At 47.2% G+C, this 26,768-nt stretch overlaps 1 protein-coding gene across 1 annotated transcript; it reads right to left on the bottom strand.

Moving 5' to 3' along the window:
• Positions 1-136: 136 nt before the first annotated feature.
• Positions 137-26,768, bottom strand: CHAF1B (chromatin assembly factor 1 subunit B). Its single transcript, XM_052646629.1, has 13 exons — positions 26,643-26,768; positions 25,284-25,416; positions 24,468-24,585; positions 23,370-23,473; positions 19,036-19,132; positions 16,878-16,962; positions 15,325-15,418; positions 6,441-6,510; positions 6,216-6,340; positions 3,095-3,242; positions 1,897-2,328; positions 1,178-1,272; positions 137-311 (listed from the first exon to the last, which is right to left on the bottom strand). The coding sequence occupies exons 1-13, from the start codon at positions 26,766-26,768 to the stop codon at positions 211-213; spliced, it is 1,728 nt and encodes a 575-aa protein (XP_052502589.1). The 3' UTR covers positions 137-210.

The following is a 26,768-nucleotide window of genomic DNA, read 5'->3' as shown; positions in this document are numbered from 1 at the left end:
TGCAATCTATTAAGATGTTCGCATCTCTGAGGTAAAAACAAATCCTAAATACAAGAGGCGGCATATCTCTGGAGAAGACCAGGCCACATGTATCTTCCGTTGGAGAAATCCACTTCCGACGGACGGCACTGCTCTCAGCTGCCTTCAGGCCCACCTCTCGCTGGCACCTGCGGGCCCCAGAGCTAGCCAACTTCAGGCACAGGACAGGTCTCATCGAGGGTCTGTGACTCGGGGTCCTTCTCTATGCTCACCAAGTCGGGGCCGCTTCAGTTCCGGGGGGCTGACCTGAGGGTCTGCAGGCGTCTCTGAGGCTTAAACACACACAAGGTTGGTGGGTGAGTGAAGACGTCTCTAAGTTAAGAGCTGAAGTTTACGAGATAAATTTCGTGTCCAGACAAAGGAACTGGACTGCCTGGCCTGGTCCTTCGTGGATCTGAGGGGGAGATCTCACCCAGTGGTTTGCAGCCAGGGGTGGCCGTGCCCCTCGAGGGGCAGTGGGCAGAGTTTGGTGACACTGCAGATGTCACGAGGAGGGGGAAGGGATGACAGCGCCCGGGGTGCTGCTATGCCGCCTGCATCCACAGGACGGCCCCACGGCGAGGACTGACGCCCACAGCACCAGCAGGGCCGAACTGAGAACCAGCTCTACACCATCTCCCCGCCTCAGGTTTAAACGACAAGCCTGGTAAGATGCATCCTTTTTTAAAGCCAGATTTTATTTACTTTTATTTATATGACTGTGTGGGGTCTCAGTGGAGACACACAAGATCTAGTTCCCCAACCAGGGACTGAACCCAGGCCCCCTGCATTGGGAGAGTGGAGTCTTAGCCACTGGACCACTAGGGAGGTCCCAAGATGCATCCTTGATCTCTCGGAAGTGACTTAAAGTCATGCGGTGTTCATTTCCAAAAGAGACAGTATTCTCATTAATTATATTAGACAGTGTCGCTTAAAAGTGAAAGTGTTAACTCACTCAGTCGTGTCTCTTTGTGACCCCATGGACTGCAGCCCACCAGGCTCCTCTGTCCACCGGATTTTCTGGGCAACAATACTGGAGTGGGTGGCCATTCCCTCCTCCAGGGGATCTTCCTGACCCAGGGATCAAACCTGGGTCTCCCGCATTGCAGACAGATTCTTTACCAGCTGAGCCACCAGGAAAGCCTGCAGTGTCACTCACCTGATGGAATTTCCTCTGTGGAAGGGCTGGAAGTTATAGGGGTTGATATGGAGTTCAGTGGAGAATCTGTCTTTAAGGGTATTAAGTTTATTCTCCTGGATTAAAAGAGAAGTAAAAGGTCGTGAGCGTCACAGAGGTTGACTGTATATGGTACCAAGGTTCCTAGGAAAAACAGGTATGAGGTGACCTCATGCGAGGCGCTGAATACTATGTCAATGTGCCTCCTTACTTAGTAACTAAGGATCATGCACTCAGTTAAGTCGTCACATAAATAATAGTCAACCAGCCATCTAAAAACTTCAAAATCCATGCTTTGTTAATTTCCAATGACACACTAACCACCCTGCTAGATGCTTCATATTAAGACTATCAGACATGGCTTCCAGTATGGAAGCTCTAAAACACGGACGGTTCTTTTTAAAAAGAATCCACAGTCTCAATTCTCAACAGTTACTTTTTAAAAATTCTAACTGCAAGAAGCTCACAAGAAATTAAGGGGGGGAACTTTAATATCAAAAAGACTTCAAACATTATCCTACTCCCCTCCCCCACCAGAAGCGAGGTGGACGGAGGTCTGAGCAAGACCAGGGCCCCTCGGACGTCAGGAAACGCTTCTCTGGCCGCCGTGTGGGAGCTCGCACAGTACAAGGCGGGGGGCTTTCAGCTCGTGCTATTTTCCCAACTGCAAGGACGCGTTCTTTCTGCGTCTGAGTGCTTACCGGGGTGTGGGCTTGCTCCAGGCCTGCAGGGTGTTCAGCGTGACCCTCCGGGACGGCTGGGCCTTGGCGTTCTGGCCGCTGGGCTGCAGGGGCTTCTCCTTGGGGGGCCCTGCTGGGGAGCCTCTGGCACCAAGCGCGGCCGCGGGGGTGTCCTTGGCCGCTGGGGGGCCCGGAGACTGTTTCGCCTGCGGGGGGGTGGCGGAGGGGCTGCTGGGGTCCTGGATTCTGCTGGTGGGGGTCCCCTCCCCCGGCCTGGGTCCTGGCGAAGACCCAGAGGGGGTCTGACCCTTGGTTTTCTTCGCTGTATCAGGAGTTCGCACGCTCAGAACCGGCTTCTCTTTCAGGGGGATTCCCAGCTCATCTTTCTCGAACGTCACAAAGGAGCAATAACCGTCCGTGGAAGAGATGGCCAGGAAGGCCCCATCGCTGGACCTTCGTTCCCAAAATAGAAGCAGAAGGGAGGAAGTTTACCAAACACTGTTGGCCACTCTGGGCACGCTCATCACCAGGCAGGAAAACAGAAGTGTGAGCACCGTCCCCAGCTTTGTTTGAAGACAAGAGTCGTTGTGGGGAAGGGGCCCGGCTGAGAAGGGGCTTGTGTGACCCCTTCCCTGCCCCCCATTCCACCCGCCTCGAGCTTCTCAGGGCCCCAGCACCTCTGCCTTGTCATGAACTTCACCAGGGAATCAAGGTGAGACGGCCTCCTCTCACCCACCAAGATCAAAAGAGGACTAAAAGAAGATCAAGAGTTACAAAGAGCAAGAACCGGGTGGCGGGGTGGTGAGGCCCAGGCTGGGCCCCAGTGGGCAGGAGAGATGGAGGAAGGTGCCCAGGGTGCTAAGAACCCCAAGCAGGAAGGCCAGGGCGGTGATACCCCCGGACGGGCCCACTTCCAGGGCCCCCTGTGTGTCTGGGCTTCCTTCCTCCTGGGGGCCTGGCAAGTCCCCAGACAACCAGGGAGCCCAGGAGTCTTCCTCTCGGTTTATGAGAATGAGAAGAATCCACAGGGTGATCCGTGTGGCATCAATACCCACCAAGGTGACCACCAGAAGCAGTACTGTAGCAAGTGAGACCCAGCTTTCCTTTTAATGTTAATACTTTTTTTCAAAAAAAAAAAAAAAAGCTGGTAAATAAGAGCCAACCAAGCCAACTACAGGGCTACCCCAGGAGAGGGTACGAGTCCTCACTGTCCACTCACCAGGAAATATCACTCAGGGTGTGGTAATGGATGTTGGACACGTAGCCGAATGGGAACAGCTGCTGGGTGTCATACAGAAGCACCGAGTCCTCGGAAGCCACAGCGAACACCAGGCGGTACGGCAGGCTTACCAGCTCCATGACCGGTTCTGGTGATGGGTGAACACAGGGGCAGAGAAGGTCAAACAAGCCAAGCTCTCAGAGCAAACACATCTCCACCCGACCCCCACCAAGCCCCGCCCCTGGGGACGTAAGTGACATAATTTCACAAAAGACTGGTTTGCTGTATGCCTTACAGAATTCAGTTTTGTCTTACTTTATATATGAATATCAGAATCCAGGGCTTCCCAGGTGGCTCAGATAGTAAACAATCTGCCTGCAGTGTGGGAGACCGGGGTTCGGTCTCTGGGTTGGGAAGATCCCCTGGAAAACAGCAACCCACTCCAGTATTCTTGCCTGTAGAATCCCATGGACAGTGGAGCCCAGTGGGCTACAGTCCATGGGGTCACAAAGAGTTGGACGTGACTGAGCGACTAACACACACCTAAGAATCAAGGAGAACCATGCATGAACCAATGAGGACACCATGTTTTGATCTGAGACTCACGGGCACCTGAGATCCGAAGAGAAGGGAAGGAAGATGTGTGGATGAGGCAAGTCACCCTGGGGTCATCGCCTGATGAGGAAAAGTCAGGGTCACATAGAAACGCCTTATCAAGGGATGTTTTCATGCTGTCTGCGCTGTGCTAAGTTGCTCAGTCATGGCCGACTTTTTGCGACCCCATGGACTGTAGCCCGCCAGACTGCTCTGTCCTTGGGGATTCTCCAGGCAAGAATACTGGAGTGGGTTCCCATTTCCTATTCCAGGGGATCTTCCCAACCCAGGGATTGAACTCAGGTCTCCCGCACTGCAGGTGGATTGTTTACCAGCTGAGCCACCAGGGAAGCCCAGGAATACTGGAGTGGGTGGCCTATCCCTTCTCCAGAGGATCTTTCCGACCCAGGAATCGAACCGAGATGTCCTGCATTGCAGGCAGATTCTTTACCAGCTGAGCTAGCAGGAAAGTCATTCACGTAGAGGTTTAGAAAGTTGAAAACAGCTTCTGCATCTAGCCTTGGAGGAACAGGGACCAACTGACCCTTCCCCTGAAAGAAGTGAAATACCTGGCAGAACACTGAAACCAGGGTCCGGGGGACACTGTCCATGAGCCCATGGAGGACAGCAATCTCACAGAGACGGGAAGCAAGAGATCTGAGCCCCGCCACCGCCCCTGCCTTCTGCCTGGAGTTTCCAGGCCCTGCAAAGGTGGAGGAAACTCAGGCGGCGCCCAGCAGACGCCCTGAGCTGGGAACCAAGAGGCTTGGTGGAGCGTGCGGCGGCGGGGCAGAGAGACAGGTGTGGGGGCCTCCCGAGTGTTCAGCCGACGCTGGCAGTACATGCATGTGAGAAAACTACGGGCAAGAAAGAACCATCCCTAAGAAGGCCAGCAATCAGACAGACAATCCACAGGATGGGAGGAAGTATCTGCAACTGATGCTATGGACAAGGGCTTCATTTCCAAAATACACAAACAGCTCATGCAACTCAACAACAACAACAACAAAACAACCCTATCCAAAAATGGCCAGGAGACCTAAATAGACATTTCTGCAAAGAAGACATACAGATGGCCCATATGAAAAGATGCTCAACATCACTAATTACTAGAGAAATGCAAATCTAAACTACCGTGAGGCACCACCTCACACTGGTCAGAGCGGCCATCATTAAAAAGTCTATAGACAACAAATGCTGGAGCCAGGAAGCACAGCCAAACTTAAAAAAAATAATAATAAAAGAATGAAAATACATCTGCATCCACTAAGGTAAAATCCCCACAATGTCTAAAAAAAAATTATCAGGCACGCCAAGAAGCAGAAAAATATCCATAATGAAGAGAAAAAAGTCAATCAAAACCAACCCTTTGTACACAAAGCCATTAAAAGAGTTGTTTTAAAAACTGTAGTCCACGTGTTCTAGAAGCAAGAGGAAAGCAGATATGCATAAGGAAGAGCCAACTTGAACTCTGGAGATGAGAACCACACTGTCACAGGAATGCACTGGATGGCACCAAGGGCAGGCGACAGAGAAGAAAAGGTACGTGAACTCAAAATACAGCTGCAGAAACCATCCAAAATCAAACACTGGCGGGCGGGGGGCGGAGCTGGGGGAGCCGAGTGAACAGAGCCTCAGCAAGCCGTGGAGGCTTCAAGCAGCCGGACACACGTGTGGCTGGAGCCCCTGAAGAAGGGGGAGAGAGAAGGTGACAGCACAAAGTCTCTGAAGAAGTAACTGGCCAAGTTCCCCATATCTGGGCCTTTCCTGGAGGTCTAGTGCCTAAGATTCTCTGCTCCCAACACAGGCGGCCTGGGGTTCAATCCCTGGTCAGGGAACTAGCTCCCTCGTGCCGTAACTAAAGATCCTGCACCCACAACTAAGACTGGGTGAAGTTGCTGAGTCGTGTCCGACTCTTTGCGACCCCATGGACGGTAGCCTATCAGGCTCCTCCATCCATGGGATTCTCCAGGCAAGAACACTGGAGTGGGTTGCCATTTCCTACCCCAGGGGATCTTTCCGACCCAGGGATCAAACCCAGGTCTCCTGCATTGCAGGCAGATGCTTTACCATCTGAGTCACCAGGGAAGCCGCTGATCAGGTACAACCAAATAAATAAATATATATATTTTTAAAAGCTCCTCTAATTTGATGGAAACTATAAACCTGTAGATCTAAGCCAGTCAATGAACCCCAAGCACAGGAAACACAAAGAAAACTGAGGCAGGCACACTGTGATAGGACTACTTAAAGCCACCGACAAACAGAAAAATCTTAAAAGCAGCAGTGGAGGGAAAACAGTTACACAGAAATCCAGTTCATGTATCAGTTTTACTGCACAGGAAACTGATGATGAATGATAGTTGACCAAGCAGCAGAGAGACAAAGCTACTACCTTCATTCCTTTACAGTTGCTTGTAGCAAAAGAAAGAGTGTATTCTAGACAATGCGTAGGCTGACACGTTATTTTGATAACGTCAATCTTTGCTCCTAAGACTGGTCAAATGGAACTAACCCCCATACTCACCTCTTCCCTCCCCGCCCCGGTCACTTAACACACCTGCTTCTGGCACCGGCCTCAGCTCGAAGTAGACGGGGCAGCAGCGGACAGCGAGCGTCGCCTTCGCAGGACACGGGAGGTGGGCGATGGGCCTGGAAGATGAATTCAGGTTTTGCAAAAAGGCACCGTCGCTTAACAAAAGCAATAAAAAAAGAAGGGGTAAACGTTTCATATATTTCTTTAATTGCCTACCTTTTAAGATTTTTCCTGGAGAATACGTAAGTCGTGTTCGTTACATTTTCACCGGATTCCACGCACCCAGCTGGAGAAGCAGGAGAGGAAGGCAAGGCCTGTGTTATCATCAGACTGTTTACCAACAGAGATGCAAGAGCTTCAGTTCTGGTTTATATAAGATTCCCCAGAAAGATTATTTCCCGGACAATGTTTGATGACTAAGGACAAATGCAAACATTTCGTCCCTGTCTGGCCTCAGCCCTTACTGCAGTTCTAGCCACCTGTCACCCCCCTGAGTGTCACCTCCCAAAAGGCTCAGGCGCCTGGGAGCCCCTACCAGGCCTGGGCAGGAAGAACAGAAAGCAAGGATTCTGGCCTCAGCGACCTCTGCCTGGGAATCCAGCCAATCCCTGTGGTGAAGCGCTGTGATCAGACCCTCGGCTTGCTGTCCCCCCTCCCCGATTCTGACCTCAGGTGCCACCCAAAGGCTGAGACTTGGGCTTCTTTAATCTGCCTGATGGTACCCTGAGGCTGCCAGAAGACCAGCCCTCTGCTGACATCTCCAGCCCCTGCAGAAGCTGCCTTTGCCCTGGGGAGCAGTCCACATCTGAGAGCTCACTGCAGGCTATACTCAAAACCAGGTCAGACCCTGTTGGAGAATGCCAGTCACGCACAGCTACTCTTGGGAACATCTCCGTGTTTTATACTAACACTTCCACACACCTATACAACCACACAGTCTTCCACATGACCATTCCATACCCCAGGGGAGGGCAGCAGATAGAGCCAGTGTCTCCCTACCCTCTCCCGCTCACCCATCCTTCCATCCCCAAATAATCCATCTTAACAAACCACTGGGTCATTGCTAATTTCCTCCATGCTCACATAATCATCGGGCTTCCCTGGTGGCTGAGAGGTTAAAGCATCTGCCTCCAATGCGGGAAACCCGGGTTCGATCCCTGGATCAGGAAGATCCCCTGGAGAAGGAAATGGCAACCCACTCCAGTATTCTTGCCTGGAGAATCCCATGGACAGAGGAGGTTGGTAGGCTACAGTCCATGGGGTCACAAAGAGTCAGACATGACTGAGTGACTTCACTTTCACATATCATCACAACCAGTTCTAACTCAACTGCAGGTACATTATACAGTGGCTTTTTAAAATCTGTTTTACAAAATGGGATATTATTCACACTTGTGCTCATTACCAGCATGGCACCAGTGGATGCTTTCTTTAGTAGCTGCCTACTGTGCACTGGTATGAAAATACCGCAATTCATCCTCTCTAAGTGAGTATTGCTTTTTTTTTTAACAACTACAAACCATGTTTGCAATAAACATGCTTGGACATATACCCTATGTACTGTTTTCATTTTTTAATGAAGTGAATCTCAGATGACTCAGCAAAGCTGATGTGCTGGTCAGTTACCAGACTGCTTTCCAGAAAGGCTCTGATAATCCACACTCCCTCCAGCAATAGCCACACCCACACCCTTCAGCCATAGGTATTTTCAGTTTTTCCGTGTGAAATAAATAGAGCCATACCTTACTTATATCGAGGTGACTGGCACTGCCTTGACTGCTGCTGGGTTTCTGAACATTCTCTTGTGTGTGCTGATATCACCCAAAGATCTGCTTTTCTACAAACTGCCTTTTGTATTTGGCTCTCATTTCTCTCTTCCAGATTTTTTCCCTTTGTTTTTCTGTTCTTCTTGCCAATTGGCAGAGTGCTCACATACGATATCATTTAGCACTCTCTTCCCTGTTCCGTGAACATTACTTTCCCGCTCCATCATCTGACTACTGATACTGTCTCCTGCATTTCTTGCCTGTAAGGCAAGCTCTACATTCTACAGCCAAGTAGGTCTATCACTTAAGAGCTTCTGGGTCTCCAGTCTTTTGCTTGGTCTTCCCCAGTCCTAGAAAGGCCTTCTAGATTTTCTTGTAAAGTTTTACATTTTCATGTTTGATATTTAAGTACGGAGTTCACCTGAGATTTATTTTTATACATAAGCTAGGAGTCCAGTTTCATTTCCTTCCATACATCTGGACATTCCAGCATTCTTCACTCACTAACCCCTTCTTCCCACTGAAATACCCTCAGGTTACCTACTAAATTTCCTTTTATCCCAAGATCTATTTCTGGATTCTGCTCTGGTCCACTGATCCATATGCTTATTCCTATACCAATACGGGTAGAGAGGAGCCTGGTGGGCTGGGCCATAGGGTGGCAGAGTTGGACACGACTGAAGTGACTGAACATCCATACCAATACCATACTATTTGGTAACAGTTATTATTGTTCAGTCACTCAGTTCTGTCCAACTCTTTGTGACTCCATGGACAGCAGCACACCAGAATTCCCTGTTGTTCTTCAATATCTCCCTGAGTTTGCTCAAACTCATGTCCATTGAGTTGGTGATGCCACCCAACCATCTCATTCTCTATCATCCCCTTCTCCTCCTGTCTTCAATCTTTCCCAAGATCAGGGTCTTTTCCAATGAGTCGGCTCTTAGCATCAGGTGGCCAAAGTATTGGAACTTCAGCTTTCACATCAGTCCTTCCAATGGATATTCAGGATTGATTTCCTTTAGGATTGACTGGTTTGATCTCCTTGAAGTCCAAGGGACTCTCAAGTGTCTTCTCCAACATCACAGTTGAAAAGCATCAAGTCTTAAGCACTCAGCTTTCTTTATGGCCCAACTCTCACATCCATACGTGACTACTGGAAAAAACCATAGCTTTGACTAGACAGACCTTTGCCGGCAAAGTACTACCTCTGCTTTTTAATGTGCTGTCTAGGTTAGTCATAGCTTTTCTTCCAAGGAGTAAGTGTCTTTTAATTCCCTGGCTGCAGTGATCGTTCACGGTGATTTTGGAGCCCAGAAAAATAAAGTCTGTCACTGTTTCCATTGTTTCTCCAACTATTTGCCATGAAGTGATAGAACCGGATGCCATGATTTTCATTTTTAAATGTTGAGTTTTAAGCCAGCTTTCTCACTCTTCTCTTTCACCTTCATCAAGAGGTCCTTTAGTTTCTCTTCACTTTCCGCCATAAGGCTGGTGTGATCTGCATATCTGAGGTTATTGATATTTCTCCTGGGCAATCTTGATTCCAGCTTGAACTTCATCCAGCCCAGCATTTCACATGATGTTCAGTTCAGTTCAGTCCAGTTGCTCAGTCGTGTCTGACTCTTTGTGACCCCATGAATCGCAGCACGCCAGGCCTCCCTGTCCATCACCATCTCCTGGAGTTCACTCAGACTCATGTCCATCGAGTCTGTGATGCCATCCAGCGATCCCATCCTCGGTCGTCCCCTTCTCCTACTGCCCCCAATCCCTCCCAGCATCAGAGTCTTTTCCAATGAATCAACTCTTCACATGAGGTGGCCAAAGTACTGGAGTTTCAGCTTTAGCATTATTCCCTCCAAAGAAATCCCAGGGTTGATCTCCTTCAGAATGGACTGGTTGGATCTCCTTGTAGTCCAAGGGACTCTCAAGAGTCTTCTCCAACACCACAGTTCAAAAGCATGAATTCTTCCGCACTCAGCCTTCTTCACAGTCCAACTCTCACATCCATACATGACCACAGGAAAAATCACAGCCTGGACTAGACGGACCCTAGTCGGCAAAGTAATGTCCCTGCTTTTGAATATGCTATCTAGGTTGGTCATAACTTTTCTTCCAAGGAGTAAGCGTCTTTTAATTTCATGGCTGCAATCACCAACTGCGGTGATTTTGGAGCCCCCCAAAATAAAGTCTGACACTGTTTCCACTGTTTCCCCATCTATTTCCCATGAAGTGATGGGACCAGATGCCATGATCTTCGTTTTCTGAATGTTGAGCTTTAGGCCAACTTTTTCACTCTCCTCTTTCACTTTCATCAAGAGGCTTTTTAGCTCCTCTTCACTTTGTGCCATAAGGGTGGTGTCATCTGCATATCTGAGGTTATTGAGATTTCTCCCAGCAATCTTGATTCCAGCTTGTGTTTCTTCCAGTCCAGCATTTCTCATGATGTACTCTGCATAGAAGTTAAACAAGCAGGGTGACAATATACAGCCTTGATGTATTCCTTTTCCTATTTGGAACCAGTCTGTTGTTCCATGTCCAGTTCGAACTGTTGCTTCCTGACCTGAATACAGATTTCTCAAGAGGCAGGTTAGGTGGTCTGGTATTCCCATCTCTCTCAGAATTTTCCAGTTTATTGTGATCCACACAGTCAAAGGCTTTGGCATAGTCAACAAAGCAGAAATGGATGTTTTTCTGGAACTCTCTTGCTTTTTCCATGATCTCTGGTTCCTCTGCCTTTTCTAAAACCAGCTTGAACATCAGGAAGTTCATGGTTCACGTATTGCTGAAGCCTGGCTTAGAGAATTTTGAGCATTACTTTACTAGCATGTGAGATGAGTGCAATTGTGTGGTAGTTTGAGCATTCTTTGGCATTATCTTTCTTTGAGATTGGAATGAAAACTGACCTTTTCCAGTCCTGCGGCCACTGCTGAGTTTTCCAAATTTGCTGGCATATTGAGTGCAGCACTTTCACAGCATCATCTTTCAGGATTTGAAATAGCTCCACTGGAATTCCATCACCTCCACTAGCTTTGTTCGTAGTGATGCTTTCTAAGGCCCACTTGACTTCACATTCCAGGATGTCTGGCTCTAGATGAGTGATCACATCATCATGATTATCTGGGTCGTGAAGATCTTTTTTGCATAGTTCTTCCGTGTACTCTTGCCACCTCTTCTTAATATCTTCTGCTTCTGTTAGGTCCATGCCATTTCTGTCCTTTATCAAGCCCATCTTTGCATGAAATGTTCCCTTGGTATCTAATTTTCTTTAAGAGATCTCTAGTCTTTCCCATTCTGTTGTTTTCCTTGATTTCTTTGCACTGATCGCTGAAGAAGGCTTTCTTATCTCTTCTTGCTATTCTTTGGAACTCTGCATTCAGATGCCTGTATCTTTCCTTTTCTCCTTTGCTTTTTGCCTCTCTCCTTTTCACAGCTATTTGTAAGGCCTCCCCAGACAGCCATTTTGCTTTTTTGCATTTCTTTTCCATGGGGATGGTCTTGATCCCTGTCTCCTGTACAATGTCATGAACCTCATTCCATAGTTCATCAGGCACTCTATTTATCAGATCTAGGCCCTTAAATCTATTTCTCACTTCCACTGTATAATCATAAGGGATTTGATTTAGGTCATACTGAATGGTCTAGCGGTTTTCCCTACTTTCTTCAATTTAAGTCTGAATTTGGTAATAAGGAGTTCATGATCTGAGCCACAGTCAACAAAAACAAGACCAGGAGCTGACTGTGGCTCACATGATGTACTCTGCATATAAGTTAAATAAGCAAGGTGAAAGTATACAGCCTTGACGTATTCCTTTCCCAATTTGGAACCAGTCCATTGTTCTATGTCTGGTTCTAACTGTTGCTTCTTGACCTGCATAACAGGTTTTGTAGGAGGCAGGTAAGGTGGTCTGGTATTCCCATCTCTTTAAGAATATTCCAGTTTGTTGTGATCCACACAGTCAAAGGCTTTGGCGTAGTCAGTGAAGCAGATGTTTTTCTGGAATCCTTTTGCCTTTTCTATGATCCAGTGGATGTTGGCAATTTGATCTCTGGTTCCTCTGCCTTTTCTAAATCCAACTTGAACATCTGGAATTTCTTGTTTCATGTATTGTTGAAGCCTAGCTTGGATAATTTTGAGCATTACTTTGCTAGGGTGTGAGATAAGTACAACTGTATGGTAGTTTGAATATTCTTTGGCATTGTCCTCATTTGGGATTGGAATGAAAACTGACCTTTTCCAGTCCTGTGGCCAATGCTGTTTTCCAAATTTGCTGGCCTAATGAGCGCAGCACTTTCACAGCATCATCTTTTAGGATTTGAAATAGCTCAACTGGAATTCTATCACCACCACTAGCTTTGTTCATAGGCATGTTTCCTAAGGCCCACTTGACTTCACATTCCAGGATGTCTGGCTCTAGGTGAGTGATCACACCATTGTTGTTATCTGGGTCATGAAGATTTTTTTTTGTATAGTTCTTCTGTGTATTCTTGCCACCTCTTCTTAATATCTTCTGCTTCTGTTAGGTCCATACCGTTTCTGTCTATTGTACCCTTGTTTGTGTGAACTGTTTCCTTGGTATCTCTAATTTTCTTGAAAAGATCTCTAGTTTTTCCCATTCTGTTGTTTTCTCTATTTCTTTGCATTGTTCACTGAGGAAGGCTTTCTTATCTCTCCTTGCTATTCTTTGGAACTCTTCAGATGGGTATATTTTTCAGCATTCAAATGGATATATCTTTCCTTTTCTCCTTTGCCTTTCACTTCTTTTCTTTCTCAACTACTTGTAAGTCTTCCTCAGACAAACATTTTGCCTTTTTGCATTTCTTTTTCTTGGTGATGGTTTTGATCACCACCTCTTGTACAATGTTACAAACCTCCATCCATAGTTCTTCAGGCACTATATCATATCTAATCCCTTGAATCTATTTCTTACTTCCACTGTATAATCGTAAGGGATGGGATTTAGGTCATACCTGAATGGCCCAGTGGTTTTCCCTACTTTTTTCATTTTAAGTCTGACTTTGACAATAAGGAGTTCATGATCTGAGCGACAGTCAGCTTCCAGTCTTGTTTTTGCTGACTGTATAGAACTTCTCCATCTTCAGCTGCAAAGAATATAATCCATCTGATTTCAGTATTAACCATCTGGTGATGCCCATGTTTACAGTCTTTTCTTGTATTGATGGGAAGAGAGTGTTTGCTATGACCAGTGCATTCTCTTGGCAAAACTCCGTTAGCCTTTGTCCTGCTTCATTTTGTATCCCAAGATCAAACTTGCCTGTCTCCAGGTTGTCTCTCAACTTCCTACTTTTGCATTCCAGTCCCCTATGATGAAAAGCACATCTTTTTTTTACACTATAAAATCTCTGACATTCAGACAAAGAGATGCCTGCTCAAGTGTTATTCTTCTTTCATATGTGCTAATGCTCAGTCATGTTTGACTCTCTGTGACCCCATAGACTGTAACCTGCCAGGCTCCTCTGTGCATGGAATTTTCCAGGCAAGAATACTGGAGTGGGTTGCCATTTCCTTCTCCAGGGGATCTTCTGGACTCCCTGGATGAGAGGACTCCCAGGATTGAACCTGCATCTCCTGCATTGCAGGTAGATTCTTTACCACTGAGCCACATGGGAAGCTGGTTGCATTATTCTTTGCATTTACTCTACTAAACAAACCTGAGATGTCATCCAATAAAAAAACAGAAAACCAAAAGAAACAACCAAAAAACCCTAAATGGGATCCTTAAGGGAACATTTAAATGGAAAACAATGAGTATGTTAATTTTTAGAACACAAAATATCTATTTGTTCAGAACTTGTTTTATAACCATCAATAAGACCTTCTAGTCTTCTTCACCAAGGCTCTGTGCCTTATTAAATTTTTTCCTATGTAGTCCCATGTCTTCTGGACTTTGTACTATTATGAATGGAACAACTGTCCTTTTCACATTTCTAAGTACTTATTCTAGTGTAGCAGATAAAGAATTTATGTATTTTTACAATATTTAGCCACCTTATCAAGTTTTTTTGATTCTGATAGTATTTTTTTTAATCTCTCGGATTTTCTAGAAGCATAACCCTATCACGTTTTCTTTCTTCTTTTCCAATCTCTGTCATTGCATTTCCTGCATTTATTAACACCACTGAGAATCATTAACAGTGACAGCAGATACCCATCGGGTATCTGATTTGAACTGAAAATGTCTTTAAAGCTGCCATTAAGAAAAAAGATTTGATACTGAGTTTAGTAAGTAACTTTTAATTTACTTAAACAATTATTTGCTCTTGGTCCTGGTACCACCCCCAAGCCAATGTCATTCCCACATGTTCTCTGTTGTCCTTTTACAGTCTAATCCACACGTCTGCGTGATTCACACACTCTTGGGGGCCCCCACTCAGCCTGGCTGGAACACGTAGTGGCAAACCTGACCTGCGCCCTCCTGTTTGGTGGAGCCCTGGTTCACATCACTGAATCACACACAGGATGGTGCCCGAGCAGTGGAGAGCAGGGGTCTCTGAGACCACGCTGGCCATAGCACTGTCCTTGCTGATTCTGCTAGGCTCACCCTCTCGCCCTCCTGCAGACAACGAGCCTGACATGTCCTCGCTGATTCTGCTGACCTGTCAGACTTCACCACTACACACCCACAAGTTATTCCAACCCAACTTGTCTGTGTCTAGACCCTGTCACAACAGGATGCTTCATTACTCAGAATAAACATGATAAGGGCACTTTCTCGTTAGTTTTAGAACTATGACCTCGGTATATATGTCTAGGGAAAAGGAATTTGTTAAAAAATTTTTTTAATTGAATTTATCTAAGAGAATACATTTATCACTCTAGTCTAGTAGCTCACAAACTTGTCTGTGTGTTAATACCACTGGGGATCTTTCTGAAATTGCAAAACCCAGACCACACACTCCAAACCAGTTAAAATACAATCTCTAGAGGGGTGGGACCCAAGTACCAGGACTTTCGGAAGCTCCCTGGAGGTTTTGGAAGGGCTTCCCAGGTGGCGCTAGTGGTAAAGAACCCATCTGCCAATGGAGGAGACCTAAGAGATGTGGGTTCAATCCCTGGGTCGGGAAGATCCCTTGGAGGGCATGGCAACCCACTCCAGTATTCTTGCCTGGAGAATCCTGTGGACAGAGGGGTCTGGTGGGCTACAGTCCATGGGGTTGCAAAGAGTCAGACACAACTGAAGTGTGTATGGACGGGTTGGGACCACTGGTTTCATCAGAATTCCCTGAGCTGCAAAAAGCATCCCAGAATGAGGAGCCCAAACCCCAGCACTGCTGCCCTCCTGCCCTCAAATCCAAAGCTTCGTGAAACACACCTGGTGTGAGAAGCAAAGATCCATCAGGAGTGAAACTCAGTCTACGGAAGAACGACTTCATGCTGTCATCGTGGAACATCCGGTAACTTCTCGCCTGCAGCACACAAACTTTACATGTTATCCTGAATCTTCACATTCACAATAAAGGCTTACCAATTCCTACCTCTTCACTACATATTGTCATCTATTACTGACATAATAATAGGTATGAAATTGTAACACATTACAAATCAAATAATCACACAGGACTGCAAAGGCCATCAGTCTTGAACTCATCTCCCATTGTTGGTAAGGAAAGCTGTGTGTGTGTGTGTGTGTGTGTGTGTGTGTGTGTGTGTGTGTGTGTGTGTGTGTGTGTGTGTGTGTGTATCTACGTGTTTGAAAGTGAGACTGCAAAGGCCATCAGTCTTGAACTCATCTCCCATTGTTGGTAAGAAAAGCTCTGTGTGTGTGTGTGTGTGTGTGTGTGTGTATCTACGTGTTTGAAAGTGAAAGTGTAAAGCTATTCAATTGTGTCCGACTCTGTGACCCGCCAGGCTCTTCTGTCCCTGGGACTCCCCAGGCAAGAATACTGGAGTGGGTCTATGTGTTTGTGTCGTTCAACAATTATTAAATGCATATACCTCTGTAAGAACACACCATGCTGTGAGCAGTGCTTTGCCTGGGAAATGAGACTGGGAAAAGGCAGGAAGTTAACTAGGAGCCCTTTGGTTTGTTATCTGTGTGTATATATTTAGAATCTCCCACCAAATGAACCCTTTTTAAAAAGGAAATAGTAACCCCATCATCTTCCCAGACAACACTGCTTGAACACCTATGTGGAACAGTTTTTGCTGCCATGCACCTGACACTTTAGAAACACTAAGCATTTAATCCTCCAGACCCAGGCCAGCCCATAGCCCACTCTGCCTTATTAACCTGCTGCCCAGGACCGCTTTGTAGTCATCCCTCCTTTGGTCCAGGAACCACTTCGCTCCCTTTCAGCTCCTTGCCTGCCTTAGTATTCAGTCATCTGACATCTCGAGGACCAGGGTGCTACCTTTATTTGCTGCTTCTTCCCAAAGATCAGAACCCTTCCCATTCCTGGGTACCAGCCCAGTGGCCCACATTGCCCCTCTACCTGCCTGGAAGGTGCTGGACCCACCTGCCCTCCTGTTGCCTAGGGCTGGGATGTTCTTGGTCAGTGGTTCCTGACCCTCACTGCACCTCAGACCCCAGGGCCCTGGCTGCCTCCAGCCATGTGAAACACATCTCTGGGGGTGAGGCCCAGGCACCTGTACTTTTACATGCTGCCCAGGTGACTCCATAGCTCATGAAGGACTGGAAACCCCTGAGATTCACCACCTACTCTTCCCCTGGCCCCCAGAGGTCCCCACTCCCACTCAGGTCAGCCCAGCACCCCCACACTGAGACTTGGCAGTCTGAGAGGAAGTCACACCGCAGTTCAGGTGTCGGGGCCTGGCCACCAGGGGCTTAGCCGCAAGATACAGAGGCGCTCATGACTTCCTGGGTCCCAACTTAAGCACAGGTGGGATGGAATGTCAATCCTGTACCTCTCCTTCGGCCCCCACTCCAGACAGCATCTTTGAGACGTTAAAAGCCACACGTTTCTTCTGCGTGCTGTACACCCTCAGGATCCTAAACAAAGAAGACAAGTCTGACCTATCTCTTCTAGTAAGTGAATTACGTTTCACATAGAAACAATCTAATACCAGAACTAAAGACTGCTTCAACAACTTGTGGCCTGCAAAACCACTGACCAAAGACTTTCACACTTAACTGAATGACACGGGCAAATATTAACAACTGAAAGGCTACTGCTAATGAAGGGGGGAAATACACCGTAATTTCACTTTTTTACGGAATGTTTCAGCTTGTCAAGGGTGATGAACTTCGGGTCTTGGACGTGTGGCTCAGTGGCCATCTGCACAACTGTCGTGAAGTTGATTTTGTGTGGAAGGGTCTTGGCCTCAGGGATTTGCAAGAATAAGGAAAACACTAGCAGGTAAACTGGTTGTTGGTAATTCATATTATTCCCCAAGCCAATCAGACTGTTTCACTCCTGAGTGTTGAATAAAACACATACACCAGGGGATTACCCTGGCAGTCCAGTGGTTATAACTCGGCCCTTCCACTGCAGAGGGCATGGGTTCAATCCCTGGTTGGGGAACTAAGATCCCACATGTCATTGGGGCAAAGCCAAAGAATTCGCCCACATATACCAGAAAATAAATGACATCTGGAATGTTACAGGAGATTCTACAAAAGATAAACACTAATTCTTCCTTAGTGTTTTCGTTCCAGGGTTATCTGAAATCCAGTTTGTTATACTTAAAAGTAGCTGTATGTACTTAGTCACTCAGTTGTGTCTGACTCTGAGACCCTATCAGGCTCCTTTGTCCATGGAATTCTCCAGGCAAGAACATTGGAGTGGGTTGCCATTTCCTACCCCAGGGGATCTTCCCAACCCAGAGATTGAACCCGGGTTTCCTGTACTACAGGCAGATTCTTAACCATTGGAGTCACCGGGGGAGGCACTTCTCAATTATGGCAGTAATAAACCTAACAAAAGACTTCATGGCTCTATACGCGCTATACTAAAAATGTCATTATGTACTTTTTTTCTAGTGATAACTTTCAACCTGAAACAAATCTGCAAATGGCTAGAGCAGGACCATTACAAATCTGAGAAGAAAAGCTGAAGAGACTTGAAAAAGGACTATTATGACAGGTGAGCAATATGATTGGTACCTCTGTGTTTTTGTTTTTTTTTTTTAAATTTAGCTACACCAGGTCTTTGTTGCAGCATGTAGGATCCAGTTCCCTGACCAGGAATTGAACCCAGGTCCCCTGCAGTGGGAGCACAGAGTCTTAACTACTGGACCACCAGGGAAATCCTCCTGGCTTTTTTTAAAATTCTTTGTTCCAAGAACACAATTAAATTACTGTATTTAATTATACCAGTAAATACAGCAACAGGACCTCCTTGAAACAAGGAGGAAAACAAGATAAAATATCTTTTCAAATTAATTTAAATGGAGTTGTTAAACTCACTGTAGCAGTAAACACTAATCAAAAAAATGAAAAAAATATCCAACCTTACCACTAGGTATCTCTTCCTTCCTAAGTCATATTTATAAAAGACTTTTTCTTTAAAAAAGTTCAGATTTAACTCAGAGCTATTTCTGCATTCATTCACCCATTCAATAAAGATTTATTAAGTACTAACTTTGTGTAAGGCTCTTGTCCTAATCCGTCTCCAATTTCTTACTCTGTTTTAAGAATGCTGCTGTTGCTAAGTCTCTTCAATCATGTCCGACTCTGTGCGACCCCAGAGACGGCAGCCCACCAGGCTCCCCAGTCCCTGGGATTCTCGAGGCAAGAACACTGGAGTGGGTTGCCATTTCCTTCTCCAATGCATGAAAGTGAAAGTGAAGATGCTCAGTCGTATCCGATTCTTAGTGACCCCATGGACTGCAGCCCACCAGGCTCCTCCGTCCATGGGATTCTCCAAGCAAGAGTGCTGGAGTGGGTTGCCATTGCCTTCTCCAGTTTTAAGAATAACAGAAAAATAAAATGCTTTCTATGAAATCAGGGACAAAAGAATCAAAGCTAGATTGTGGTTTATATTGGTTAAGCTGTAATAAAAATATCTCTGAAGAAAACTTCAAGCTAACAGAGGTGAGGACAACTCGTCAAATACTAACTTACCTGTCACAGCTCAGGGTAGCAACATATTGACCCAAAGGATCCCAGGTTACTCCTTGTACATAACTTTTATGTTCATTAAAAATTGAGATCTTCTGGCCTATGGATAAAGCACACAACACACTACTAAAACCCACTAATACACAAATGGTACAAACTACAATTTAAGTATTATTACTTTGCTGTTCCATCATTCAGCAGTGGGTGATTGAGCCTCTCTACCAAACCCCAAGTCAGGCTCTGGGGTCAAAGATAACCACATGGTACCCCCTCCTAGGGAGCTCAGAGCTCCCAGTGGCAGCTATGCACACACAGTCCCCTTGGAGAGCAAGCTGGACAGAAAGAATATGAGTGGCAGGGGCATGGGGAGGGGAGAACAGACCACCACTGGGCACGCACACTGACACCATGGGGAGGACGAGGGGCAGCCAAGAAAGCAGGGGGTGAGGGTGGAGAAGGCGTGAGCTCAGAGTTCAGGTCTCCAGGTTAGGCAGGACATAGGGGGCCAGCGGGGAGAGAAGGCAGCATTCTGAGCAAACCCACGGAGTGAAAGCCAGCTTGGTGTTCGGGGAAATGACAGGCAGCTGAGATTGCTGGTGTGTGCGACACCCTCGTGTGCAAGAGAAAGGTTCTGGGGGCTCACAGTGCAGCTCGGCGCAACGCTGAGCTGGGAAGTGACCTGCATGTCAAGGATGAAGCCGAGGGTTGAAGAGAGCACACACAGGAAGTGTCACTAGTCGGGAGGGGACAGGAGACCGGGTGAGAGCCAAGGGCCTGCCCCAGAGCAAGGCAGGCCCAGACGGGAAAGGGCTTTGGGGGAGAAACGTGGAGGATAAAACCAGTCACACACAAAGACGACCTGGAAGAAGTGAAGAGGGAGTTAGGAAGCCTTGGCCAGTCTTTGAGAAACAAAACCCTCTTCTGGAGGGAGCACTCTACACCTGGTCACTCACTCTGGCGACCTCCTCGCCTCTCACTCACTCAACCTTCTGCCGGGGGCACCTGCTCCCCACACCCACCACTGCCCCAACGTTACCGCAGGCCCCAACGTTACCAGGGACCTTCGTGTGCACACCACAGATGTCAGACTAACTGCGTCCCCCTCCCCTTCATGAGGCTCTTCTCTGGGAGTCTGCTGGGATTAAGTGGCTGGGGATGAAGAAGCGGCTTCGGGAGATCTTTGGAGGTTTGTGGGGGAGGCTGCTGGGGAAACAGGGGTGGGATTGGACCTCACAAGCGAAAAGGGCAGGGACCTTGGGACCACCCACCTGCCCCCAAAGGCTGCTGGGGACGCATCTGCAGGGGCTTGGGGTGCAGCGTGTGGGTCTGTGACCAGCTGTGTTCAGCCTGGGACCAGGACCACAGCCGATCCTGGGCTGGGGTTTGTCTTGGTGGGGCAGGTGGATGAAGACGGTCTGTGTTTGTACATGATCCCCTTGGGAAACAAGCTAGACAGGGAGGATACGAGAGGCTGGAGGGGCCGACAGACCAGGAAGCAGAGGGCTCAGTGGACCGCAGGGCTCCTGAAGGCAATGAGCAAGAATCGGACGTGCTGAGGGACCAGGTGGAGATGTGCTGATGGGGGGCAGGCCACCTGGCCCGAGGTGTCCCTGTCAGAGCTGTCGGAGGACAGGCCTTCAGAGACAGATGCCCAGCTCTGGGACAGCGGACAGCAGACAGGACAAGTGCGGACCAAGTAGGCATTCTTCTTCAAGGGCCATCTTGAAGATGATGACTTCAACTCTGGAGTCAACATCACTGCAGATGGTAACTGCAGCCATGAAATTAAAAGACACTTGGCTCCTTGGAAGAAAAGTTATGACAAACCTAGGCAGCATATTAAAAAGCAGAGACATTACTTTGCCAACAAAGGTCCGTCTAGTCAAAGCTATGGTTTTTCCAGTGGTCATGTATGGATGTGAGGATTGGACTATAAAGAAAGCTAAGCGCCGAACAATTGATGCTTTTGAGCTGTGGTGTTGGAGAAGACTCTTGCGAGTCCCTTAGACTGCAAGGAGATCCAACCAGTCCATCCTAAAGGAGATCAATCCTGAATATTCATTGGAAGGACTGATGTTGAAGCTGAAACCCCAATACTTTGGCACCTGATGTGAAGAACTGACTTATTTGAAAAGACCCTGATGCTGGGAAAGATTGAAGGTGGGAGGAAAAAGGGACAACAGAGGATGAGATGGTTAGATGGCTTCACTGGCTCAATGGACATGAGCCTGAGTAAAGTGGGAGTTGGTGATGGATAGGGAGGCCTGGTCTGCTGCAGTCCGTGGGGTCACAAAGAGTAGGACAGAACTGAGCAACTGAACTGAACTGAAGGTGATGGGCAGGAGACGGAATCACAGCATGTGCAAATCCACAAATACAAAAACTTACTGACTTTGAACAACCTTGCCCATGTTACACATTTAAAACAAAGGCTTACAATGAAGTCTCGATTTCCACACTCCTTAAAAACTGCTCCTCCCCCTGCCCCCTTCTGTTGTCCCAGGATCAGCATGCCACGTGCTAATAAGTAAAATCAAGTTGCTCTACTGCTCAAAGCCCTTTGGCAGCTCACGATCACACCTAGGATACAACCTGAGACCCAACCCGGGTGGCCGGGCCCACCACCACCCTCCAGCCTGGGGTCCTCCTTTCCCCTCCTGCTCCTACAACCCTCGATTTCCTGTTGCCTGGACACAGCAAGCTGTTTTGGCCACAGGGCCTCCGCACCTGCTGTTCCCACAGGCAGGAACACCATTCCCCAAAACAATGCACACAGTCTTCATTCCCCAACTTCATTCCAGTCTCTTTTCAAACTCCACGTGTTCAGAGAAGCCTTTTTGATCACCCGACCACTCGCTGACCCCCTCGGGGCACCATCACTTCCTAACATCAGATGGACGGTTGCGCACTTATTCACATCCTGCTAGAACGGACCATCATATTTGGGTATTTTCCAGCACCTGCAAGAGTGCCCAGCGGGCTGGCAGTGTTCAAGGTCATTACAACTGGTTTCAGAGGTGCTGGATGGAGTGTCTGCAGACACCAAAATATCAAGGTTTGGGAAAAAGAAGATGAGGATGCTGGTCACACCGGTCTTCCCCTTGGCCGAAATGTTGGGGACTGATTAGAAAGAGTGTGACACAGAGGAGGCAAGAGAAGCTGCTTCAGGGAACAGCACGGAACTATTAACACAAGAGAGGCGTTTGCAGTATGGATGGGAACCGGACGGATGCAGCGCTGAGACCACAGAGGATGCCAACAGCCATAGCCTGACCCCTGACCTGGGTATCTGGGCTGGTGGAGAATGACCAGATAAAGCAGAGGAGAGGAAGAGGTTTGGGAGAAAACACCAAGCTTGACTGCAGGACTGTGGCGGGAAAAAGTTGTTAGGCATTGGCCACCACTGCTATTTTCAAACTGTAGTTAACTTCTCATGTGTTTACCTCCCACCTCCTCCCACACCCCTCCAAAACAGGTTCTTTCAAAGCAGTGAGGTATCCTTTGCTTTACTTGACGTCCTGAAATGTAAAGCTGACCATGAAGTGAAGTGAACTGAAAGTTGCTCAGTTGTGTCCGACTCTTTGTGACCCCAAAGACTATACAGTCCATGGAATTCTCCAGGCCTGAATACTGGGGTGGGTAGCCTTTCCCTTCTCCAGAGGGTCTTCCCACCCCAGGGATTGAACCCAGGTCTCCCACATTGCGGGTGGATTCTTTACCAGCTGAGCCACCAGGGAAACCTGATCAAACCTACCGCTATATCGAGCAGGAAATGCCCCACTAATAAGGATGACTGATAACCTTCCAAGATCCTCAGGTCTGTGAAGGCCGGGATCAGCCCTGTCCCTCCCCAACTGCTCCCCCGTCATGTCTGCACCCCCAGGCGTGTGGTGTCAACCTTGCTTTGGCATCAGCAACTCATGACTCATAACACCACTGCTAAACCTCATACATTCCAACTGCATCCCTGGCATATGGGGATAATCCCTAAGCTGTCCAGCTAAACTTCTGTTTCAGTCCGCTAAAGAAACTCTTCTGAAGCGTTTCATGGTTCGACTTTTCAGCCACTTGGAATATCGTTCCCCTAATAATGGGCTTTCCTGGTGGCTCAGACAGCAAAGACCCTGCCTGAAACGCAGAAGACCTGGTTCCAGCCCTAGGTCGGGAAGATCCCCTGGAGGAGGAAATGGCAACCCACTTCAGTACTCTTGCCTGGGAAATTCCATGGGCAGAGGAGCCTGGCGGGCTATAGTACATGGGGTCGCAGAGAATTGGACATGACTGAACAACTAACACTTGCACTTTTCCCCCGACAATAGCAAAAACACATCAGCTACCTTTACTAACGTCCCACATGATGGCCGTGTTGTCCACAGAGGCAGAAGCCATTAAATTCCCGTCAGTTGCCCAGCAAATATCATACACGTCTTCTAAGTGGCCCCTAGAACCCAAAGAGGAAAAAGAAAAGAAAAAGCAATTCTTGTCTTGAGGAGAGAAAAAAAAAAAAGTCAAAAATTTGAAGGCAAACTCAGGGCCCACACAATGGGATTGTAGAATCCCCACTAGAGCTACATTAGCTATATAGCTATATTAGCTGTAGCTATAAACTACTACATTCAAGGATATTTCTATCTTTAAAATTGATTCAAGTTTACTAAAGAAAATTTTATAAGAGAAACTAGGGAACTCTATTTTAATGGCTTTTAATGGAAAATCCATTTCAATCCATATTTTTCTTTTTTAGCCAGGGGTCCCCAATCCCTGGACTGCTACCAGCCAGTGGCCTGTTAGGAACTGGGCTAGCTGGCAGGAGGCTAGGAGGAGGCAGGAGGAGCTTCCTGTGTATTTACAGCCACTCCCAGGCGATCACATTACTGCCTGAGCTCCACCTCCTCTCAGGTCAGCAGTGGCTCTGGATTCTCACAGGGCCGTGAGTCCTACGGTGAGCCTTGCGGTGAATGGTGCTTGAGAGGGACCCAGGTGGCAGGCTCCTTGTGAGAATTTAATGCCTGATGATCTGAGGTGGAGCTCAGGCCATGAGGTGAGCTCTGGGGAGTGGCTCAGGGAGGAGGACCTCAGGAGACCATGATGAATCAACTGCCTGCATACTCTATCACTGAGCAGCAAGTGACAACTGTATAATTATTTCATTATATATTATAATAATAATAACAACAGAAATAAGGTACACAAAAAATGTAATGCACTTGAATCAGCCAGAAATCACCCCTCACCCCCAGTCTGTGGAAAAACTGTCTTCCACGAAACCTGTCCCTGGTGCCAAAAATATTGGGGGGCCGCTGTTTTAAACTATGCCTGCATTACTGTCTTGCACGAGTAAAAGTTTTAAGTGAGATATGAAAGTCTAAATGCCTATCAGCTGAATGCACTCAGGTCCTAAAGCTAACCCCTCTGCAGGTCCCTCCCAAGGTTACCTCAGGGTTTTTACGACAGTCCAATTCTCCTTGTTCAGCTGAGCCTCATCCTCATCCTGAAAAGCAACCTGTTCCGGCTCCTTGTTATCATTCACCTTCCAGAGCAGAATGACAGCATCTGCAGAGTGAGTCGATTAAACGCAAATCACGCTTTCCTGTGTGGCTTCTTCACTTCTGGATTTTTAGGACATTAAATAATATCTACAGACACTATGGCCATGAGGATTTACCTCTAAGAATTTGGGCAGGAACAGCAAGTTTCCCTTCTGAACAAAAGCTTTCTACTAATTTACTGTGTTCTTATATTGTGTTTTTCTGTATCAGATATTTTAAGCTCTATAATGGAAATCTGGGGGGTTTTTTTGGGGAGGTGCATACTGGGTGGCTTATGGGATCTTATTTCCTGACCAGCAATGGAACCAGGGCCCCCAGCAGTGGAAGCACAGGGTCCTAACCACTGGACCACTAGGGAATTCCCTCTATAATGGGAATTTTCAAATGTATACAAAAGTACAGAAACCGTTCACTGCAGCACTGTTTACAATAGCGAGGACATGGAAGCAACCTAAATGTCCATCAACAGAAGAATGGATAAAGAAGATGTGGTACATCAATGCAACGGAATATTACTTAGCTATAAAAAAGAATGAAATACTCCCCATAACATATCCCCATAACTCCCCTAAACTATCTAAATGACAGATTCAGAGGGTCAAGCGACCTCTGAAATGAGAAAGTATATCTAGCTCAAATCTCAGGATTGGCTATGAGACATGTGTGTATCTGGTTTCTACAGATTCGAAGTAAAATACTCACCGTCCCCTCCTGATGCTAAAATTTCCCCATTTGGAGAAAAACGTACGACATTGACCGCTTTGGTATGACGAGCAAGATTGGACAAAAATTCAACAATGGCCTTTCCATCTGGTCCTTTTTCTACCTTCCAGATCTGTTGATACAAAAGCACTCATTCAGAGAAACATGTAGTGAGCAGGCTTCATACTGCACCTACTAAAGCAACCCTGCACTGATTTTCAGAAAGAAAATTTAGTTTCTCTTTTGAAACGTAAGAGGAAGTAATTCCTATCTGAAATATAAACCTCCAGTGCCACTGCCTCCCACCTCTTTCTTGTGCAAACTCTTCCCCTAGAGGAAACTGGCTCAGGGTTCTGAAATAATAGCATCACCACATCCAGTGACATCAGTCTATGTAACAGGACCCTAGGAAGAAAGGTGCTCGCTATTGCCTCATTGTTGACTCAAGATCCTGAAAATTTATCCATCTGGGCGAAATACACATATACATACACTTTGTCACTCAGTTGTGTCCGACTCTTTGAGACCCCCAGGCTCCTCTGTCCATGGGATTTTCCAGGCCAGAATACTGGAGTGGATTTGCCATTTCCTCTTCCAGGGGATCTTCCCCACCCAGGGATCCAACTGGCACCTCCTGCCTTTGGCAAGCAGATTCTTTACCGCTAGTGCACCTGGGAAGCCCCTGGACTAGGTAACTTAGTACAGTAATTTGTGATGATTGCCTGCAGTGTGCGTGCTCAGTCCTGTCCGACTCTTTGCAACCCCAGGCTCCTGTGTCCATGGGATTTCCCAGGGGAAAAAAATACTGCAGTGGGCTGCCATTTCCTCCTCCAGGGGGATCTTCCCGACTCAGGGATTGAACCTGCGTCTCAGGCATTGGCAGATTCTTTACCGCTGAGCCCACCAGCTGGGAAGCCCTGCGTTTAACAGTCATTATAAAAACACAAGAGTGCCCTGCTCGGGAAAACCATCTAAGGGTTGGAATCTGCGGTATCTGCTCGCGTTTACCGATCCTGCACTTCATTACTGACTCAAGTCGGAGATTCTGTCAGCAACCAAGGACATCTGTTTAGTCAATGGTGGGTTTTACTTCCAATTCTGGGGCTTTTGTCTGTGTAATCTGACGTGTTCAATATGTTGCTCCATTAAAGGCTCTGCCTATTATAATTTTATTTCAACAATCATTTGCTTTCAACATTAAAAGCTCTGCCTATTATAATTTTATTTCAATTATCATAAAATTGGTTTAAATGTTAATGAAACAGTATACCTAAAAAAAAACAAAAACACAAGAGTGGAGGGAGAATGCCACTTCAACGTTGCTTCCAGGGCCCTTCCCACTCCCCATGCCCCGCTTACCCTGACAGCCGTGTCCACCCCCGCGGAGGCCAGCCGGTGGATCCTCCCGGCGGCTCCATACTGGAAGTCCAGGCTGTACACCGGCTCCTTGTTGTGCCAGGCGATCTCGCAAGTGATGACTTTCAT

Source organism: Budorcas taxicolor, chromosome 1 (assembly GCF_023091745.1).
Source record: "Budorcas taxicolor isolate Tak-1 chromosome 1, Takin1.1, whole genome shotgun sequence".
Taxonomy (NCBI): domain Eukaryota; kingdom Metazoa; phylum Chordata; class Mammalia; order Artiodactyla; family Bovidae; genus Budorcas; species Budorcas taxicolor.
Note: the sequence above shows the minus strand (reverse complement) of the source record. Positions and strands in the feature narration are given on the sequence as shown.